This window comes from Primulina eburnea, chromosome 4, assembly GCF_022965805.1.
Source record: "Primulina eburnea isolate SZY01 chromosome 4, ASM2296580v1, whole genome shotgun sequence".
NCBI lineage: Eukaryota > Viridiplantae > Streptophyta > Magnoliopsida > Lamiales > Gesneriaceae > Primulina > Primulina eburnea.
In genome coordinates, this window is record NC_133104.1 from 263075 (window position 1) to 269922 (window position 6848).

The following is a 6848-nucleotide window of genomic DNA, read 5'->3' on the forward strand; positions in this document are numbered from 1 at the left end:
GTCAAAAACAAAACATGAGTAAATTTCAGAATTATCGTTCAGAGAAAAGGTCCAAGTACAAAAAAAATTTTGTTCGCAGGTTCTCTCATCCACATGAAAGATACATGAGAGCGGAAAAAAGTGCAACAAGTGAATCATCAAGTCATCTAATCTTCATCTATCAACATGGCTTTCTCATCTTGTTCTCCCTCACTTTCTGGGACATGTTCATAAGTTTTGCGACTATTCGATTCGCTGTTACCTGAGATAAAAGATACAAGAATGAGTATGATTGGCTTAACAAGGGCAAGTCTCCACTTTTGATTGAATAAAATTGTCACACTTGCTTCGGATTACTCAAAATGAAGCACACGGTCATCAGATCCTCATCGCATGAACCAAACCATTAAAAATGCATGAATTATCAGATAGGAAAAATGTACCACATTCGCTGAATATGACTCCACCCGAACACAATCCTTCCTCAACTTTCGTGAGTTGAAGTGTCATCCTAGGTCCGACTTCTTGAAGTTTAACAGCACTTTTGTTTGAAGCTCTGTTAACCCTACCAATGTCTGTCGGAAGACTTACAGTGGCTGCTTCGTCATCCACTTCGCTTTCTGATCCATAACCAAACCTTAAAGAAAGCAAAGAAGATGAGCAAAAATAAAAGAAATACATTTAGGAAACACCTGCATTAGTTTGAAAAACGATATGGGTTACACCAGCGTGATTCAATTAGAATGCAATGTATTGTGGTAACTAGCTTTTATATTAAAAAAATATCACCTTAAACTCGGCAGCGAATTTTTCGAACTCAAAGATAAATTTCAAAAGCAGGGACTTCTTTCCCAATCACAATTCGTCTTCTCCCCTACTTAACATCTCCAAGTCCCCGAGAGAGACAATAAAATGCATAGAGTACAGTACGTTCAAGTTGTAGATAGGATGTAATAGGCTATTGAGATTCAAGCATAAAACCAAGTTTTTTAAATAATTCTCAGGCTATGAATTCGATTGATATCTTCATTTAAAAGACTGGCAGAACCAAATCCCAAAACTGAACCACATCTAAAACCGATTAACACAATTTTAAATGATCCAAAAACCTATCAGGATCTAAACTCCACAGCAACAAAGTATAATTCAATCTACATAAATGAAAATGTAAAAAGTATATCCTGACTACTTTTAACATTTACCATAAACCTGTGACCTACGTCCATCGCATAAGTAAGGAAAAGGGGTTGTGTGTGTCAGTGTGTATGAGTGAGCGAGAGGAAGAGATCGTACTTTGTCACAAAATCACTCACATCCTGAAAACTTCTCAAATCTGGAACCTGATGGTTCTGCACAAACTTCCTAATTCTCCGGGAAACATCTATAGGCTGCAACTTGATGGAGTATTGCCGGAAATCGATAAGCTTCGTGTCTTTATTATAATTAAGTAACACAATCCTTTGGCACGACGGAAGTTTGACCTAAATCACATAAAATGATGAGATGGAAGTCAATGCTCGAGCTGCTATTAAATCTGGGTGACAGCTCACAAAACTTACAGTATGTATATCGATGGCAGGAAAAATGTTCTGAAACATTATAGTGGTAAGCTTTAGATGTTGCTCCCCTGTCCCGAAACCAGAGAGTACTATCTAGAGAATTCAATCAAATACCTCAGTATACCATAAAACACTAAACAAACTATCGTTAAGTTAATTCAGGAAAAATTATGATAATACCAGGGGTGGGTTTTTAAACAGATCTTTAGGGCATCTAGGACGCAGTTGAGATTGAGCAATATCAGAAGCTAGTGAGTATTCATGTATCTTAAATGTAAGAGTTGGGCCTTGCGGCGTCCTTGCAATCCGCAAGTATGGAGCGGATTCAGTTTTAGACAAAATGAGAAAATGTGTAACACCCATGGGCCCCGCAACATTCAAGAAGTCTTTGAGATTATTCCGCTTTTTTTCCTGAAAAGGAATGACAATGAGCAAACTACTAGCTGACTCAAAGAACTTTATATCCCATATATAAGACAACCAGATGAGATTGATCAATATAACCAGAAACTAAACTAGATCTAGATGCATCCAATTTCTGCATAACTTATCATTGTGCTCCATACTAATTGAATGAAACCCACAATTTGTTTCACAAAAGGCTTTTATACTTCTGGTGGTAGCTTACATTTTGAACAACCAAATTTTCATGTATTTTACAGGACTTAAACAACATTTCTTTAAAATGACCAGAAAGGCACATTTGAAGGTATAGAAGATAAAACTACCAAGCTTTGCATGTAACACATGGTCGCAATTGACCAGAAAGACGCATTTGAAAGTACCTTAATTGTTGCTTCAATTTCCGAAAACCAAATGCACAACCTCAAAAATTCGCAGCTCATTGGAACATATCTAACAAGAAAATCGGATTCTCATCCTCAATATGAACTACACACACGAATCACAAAGAAAATGCAGATTTCTGAAACATAAATCAACACCTACCTTGAGCTTTAGAGCAGTGAAAGGAAGCATCAATTTTCTTAAATCCATTTGCAGTTGTCGAAGTGGGCCAGGTAATTTCCCACGGGAAAAAACAAAACTCTTGGGAATTTTATCTCCTGTAACATGATCTACAGTCGGCTGTTTCTTACGAATCGGATTTACGAAGGGAATTCTCTTCTTCTGAATAATTAGAATAAAACACGGAGATAAATAATTAGAGCAACTAATAATCAAATTAGATACCTGAAGATAACTTATACAAGCAAAGGAATTTTCGACAAAAAAGTTGCTTACATTTCGGAAACGAGCCATCTCTGTTCGAGGTGCAAATTGACCTTATGGTTCAACAATGGCGACGATATTTTCTGATTTGTAACTCTCGACAGTCCCAGAATAGATTGGCACGACGGCTGACGATTAGGGGACAAGGGTTTTTTGCTTTTTATTGCAAATAATCCTAAACCCTACCAAAGAAAACTCAAAAAACAAATCTTTTTTGTTTGAACCCCGCGACATATTATTATAGAATAGAATAGGACTATCGGAGTAGGAAAAGACCGGGTTTTTTAAATAAATAAATAATATAAAAACTTTACAGAAATGTTGTTAAAACAACAGATTCCTCTTTTAATTTTATTTTATTTTTACCAATAATAGTTGTCCAAATTTCTTTTTTACTTTGAAAATATGTAAAATCTAAATCAAAAAAGTTGCTAGTAGGTCTCATGTGAGACCGTCTCACGGATTTAAATCCGTGAGATGGATCAACCCTACTCATATTCACAATAAATAGTAATATTTTTAGCATAAAAAGTAATATATTTTCATGAATGACCCAAATAAGATATCAGTCTCACAAATACGACCCGTGAGACCATCTTACACAATTTTTGTCAAAAATTGCTTGCATTTGAGAGAATAAATTAATAAATCTATCAAGTTACTTAAAATATAAAACTATTAGACGAAAGTATTTTGGTAAAATAAATTTTTTTTAAAAAAACGATACAAGTGATGTCATAAATTTTTGTCCTGAGAACTAATGATGAATACACAAACTACTGGTTTTCTAAGAAATAATAGCATCGTTAGCTCCCAATTTATAGTATTTATTTTAAAAAAAATACCTTTTTAAATTTAAAACGGATAAGCAATTGATTGATGGTTCGCACGATTCAAATTGAACAAGCAATAAGAAAATACAGCGACGCCACGAAAATCGAAATCATCAAATCAGATCTTAAAGTAACAGCATCTGTTGGTTTTGAATGATAAAATGAGAGGAAACTGTAACTGAATGACACCCTCCTCCCCAATGCCAAGGCATTCAGTCCTCGATCAAAACACAAATTATACGAGGAACTCGAGTTGATCAAACCTAAGGTGATGCTTCTCATAGACAATTTGATGTTCATCCTTAGGCAGCGGCCCCTGTACAAGCTGTCACTGGCGCATCCCCGTGTTTCTTCACAGAGCTGTATTTACGGGTAATGAATCTGAGAAAACAAGCTGTTGTTAGATTTCTCAAGAAAATTTTCTAGACGCGAGTGTTGACCAGCTTAGCTACGGATGACGTTACCTGAAAAAATCCCTCCATAACAATTCATACATTAACCAGTTCATTCCAGTATCCGAAGAGCTGCCACTGCCACTATCTTTCTTGTTAGTGACAGCAGAAATCATGCTGCAAATACAAGGTTCCAAAAATGTCACAGAAAACATTGAAAATGAAAATAAAATACTGACCAAATTAATAATGGCAACCAACCTTGAAGCAGACTTCTTCAGCTCATCGAACATGGAGCGAGGAGAAAGGCAACCAATGGCAAGCCAGGGGGATATTTTGCATGAGAAATTTGCACCATATATGCTGCTGTTGGTCGCATCTTTCACTCCATTGCGTGGTTTTTCCATGCATTCAGTTGCAAAATTTTTTAGTCTTTGCAATGCTTCAGTCTCACCTCCCATAAGAAAAGCATTAGCAGTTGTTTTTCCGTTCTTCAAATAAACACAACATCAATCCAATCAAGACCATATGATAACGATATTCCCACACTTCCCTCTCCCTCATGGTCGACAAATTTTCAACAGCACACCACATTATGAACACATATAGACACCAGATTAGCTTAGCATCAGGATGCAACAAAGTTGATAAAGTGACTATTGACTAGCAACACATGCGGTTATAGGGATTGTTGAGTAAAGATTCATACAATTGAACGTATAATAATTAGTAACTCTTACAACAAGAAGGGCACCATAATGTATGAGAGCAGCAGTAACTCTTACAACATGAATGACAGCATTTAAAATTCATCAATTATCAAGATACCATCGCATTATTTTATTTTATTTTATTTAATTAAATTAAAAAGATCTGCTATGCTGATCGTCATAAGAAAACATACTACTATCGCAGACAAATCCTCTCGCCAATAAAAATCAGTATTCAGAGTGACAATAAGGTGAAAGAACCTTCTTGCATCTAATCTTCACAGAAATCATATTTCGAGACGCACACCTTTCCACTTTAACTTCCAACCATTTCTTATAGTGAAAGAGATATCATGATTTTCTTGAATTTCTCTCATAATGTGCGAAAAGAGATAAAGAAGGGGAGGGGGTGAACCACATACACACATCATAAACCAACCTCAAAGCTGGGAGTTTATACAGCATAACTCACTTTTCGGGTAATCTCACCGTGCTTGGCAGCATAAATCTAGACCATGCACCCAAATTCTAGAAATCAGATGCATAAAAATTTAACAAAGACCCTAAGGCAATGGTTATCTGCGGTGAATAAACGTACTTTTCCTTGAAGATTGATTGATAATTTCAAATCAGTCAGTCCAAGATGCAAAATTTTTGCAGTAAGGTTCGAAAACTTAAAAAACAGTTGAAAAAGCCAATTACCTGACCCATGGTTGCATTTGGGTTAAGTCCCAAATCCACCAAAGATGGAATTTCACCTGGTTCGACATTCCCTCTCGTAGGTAACCCTACCAAGCGGTCCAAAGCTTCAATGGTCTTCCTCACCTTCAAACCTTTGACTTTATCTTTAAATCCTCCATAGTTGGTTGGCATTTCCTCCAATTTAAAAGGGAGATCATCCAAATGGTACAACGTGCTTCCCCAGAAGGAGTTCAATTCCACTCCCTCGTCCTTCATCACCTCCTCTATCTTCTCCTCAGCTTTGACTTCATCGTTGGAAACCTCTTTATGGACGTAGACGGCCTCTGCGCCAACAGCTTTAACCAGCTCCAGAAGGACGGTCTCTGGCCTCCCAATCCGGACCACAAGATCCGACCCTCGAGACTGAAGATTCTTCCGCAAATCCGAAACCGACTCTATGAGAAACGTAGCTCGATACGGGCCCGTTTTGTCGAACCCGGAAGTGGATTTTCCGTAGTCCCGCGGGTCGAAGCAGTAAACAGGCAGAACAGACATGGAGTCGTTGTTGGCGGCGGCAAGGCACTCGTTGTCGTGGACGCGGAGGTCATTTCGGAACCAGACGACTGAAGCGCGCCGGAGTGCGGCGGCGCCAGAGGGATTGGAAGGGCGTAGGGGGTTGGAAGTGAGCGGGTTTTGAAGGGGATAGGCTGAAATGGTGGATTTGTAGAAGGGTTTGGTAGGTGAGGGGGAGAGAGCAGAGGAGATTGAAAGAGACGAAATCTGAGAAGGGATTCTAAGATTGTTAGTTGGACTGAAAATGGAGGTGATTTGTTTGGGCGGGGAGAGGAAATGGGAAGGAAAAAGAGTGGAAAAGGAGAGTGAGATGGAGGCTGCGGGAACGTGGGGGGATGGATCTTCTTGAGAGGGTTGTGGATCCATTTTTGGGCTGCTGCACATTTCAATCTCTCCAAAATGTATGTGCTGAGGAGGTTAGATAGGTGAACTAGAATTCTTGTGTTCATAAAAAGACCACCATCTTTCTAAATTGTTTAAAGCCAAAAGAAAAAGAGAAGAATGAATCAAAAACACTATACCAACCACTCGGTTTTCTTTTTTTAACTCATTTGTGGTGCTTATTTTCTTAAAAAAAATTGATTATGTTAGAAAACGAGAAACATTGTCCACAGTATGTGTATATATATATATATATATATAAAAATTATATATTTGGGTTTGATTTATCTCCTCTGCGATAACATTTGGATTAAATGATTTGTGGCAGTATAAAAATTTGAAATATGTGAAGAATAGAACTTACACTTAACTCAACTCTAAAAGTTAGCTCAAAGAGAGGATTGTCCAAGCTCATATATACAACTCTCAATTATTTATCCAATCGATGTGAGACAATTAACACCCCCTCTCACGTCCAGGAATGAACATATGGAGCGTGGAGTTCACATA

At 37.6% G+C, this 6848-nt stretch overlaps 2 protein-coding genes across 3 annotated transcripts; both read right to left on the reverse strand.

Moving 5' to 3' along the window:
* On the reverse strand, positions 1-2982 carry LOC140830378 (peter Pan-like protein). Of its 2 annotated transcripts, none has more exons than XM_073193642.1 (7): positions 2781-2982; positions 2487-2666; positions 1719-1949; positions 1539-1631; positions 1273-1460; positions 423-616; positions 1-241 (listed from the first exon to the last, which is right to left on the reverse strand). In XM_073193642.1, exons 1-7 carry the CDS (start codon positions 2796-2798, stop codon positions 147-149), a joined length of 999 nt encoding a protein of 332 aa, XP_073049743.1. In that variant the 5' UTR covers positions 2799-2982; the 3' UTR covers positions 1-146. The 2 variants fall into 2 exon arrangements, with proteins under 2 accessions (XP_073049743.1, XP_073049744.1); XM_073193643.1 differs by lacking the exon at positions 2781-2982 and adding an exon at positions 2324-2393 and having other exon boundaries at positions 2487-2627.
* LOC140830377 (blue-light photoreceptor PHR2-like) lies at positions 2781-6423 on the reverse strand. Its single transcript, XM_073193641.1, has 4 exons — positions 5406-6423; positions 4255-4484; positions 4066-4170; positions 2781-3982 (listed from the first exon to the last, which is right to left on the reverse strand). The coding sequence occupies exons 1-4, from the start codon at positions 6339-6341 to the stop codon at positions 3904-3906; spliced, it is 1350 nt and encodes a 449-aa protein (XP_073049742.1). The 5' UTR covers positions 6342-6423; the 3' UTR covers positions 2781-3903.
* Positions 6424-6848: the final 425 nt, after the last annotated feature.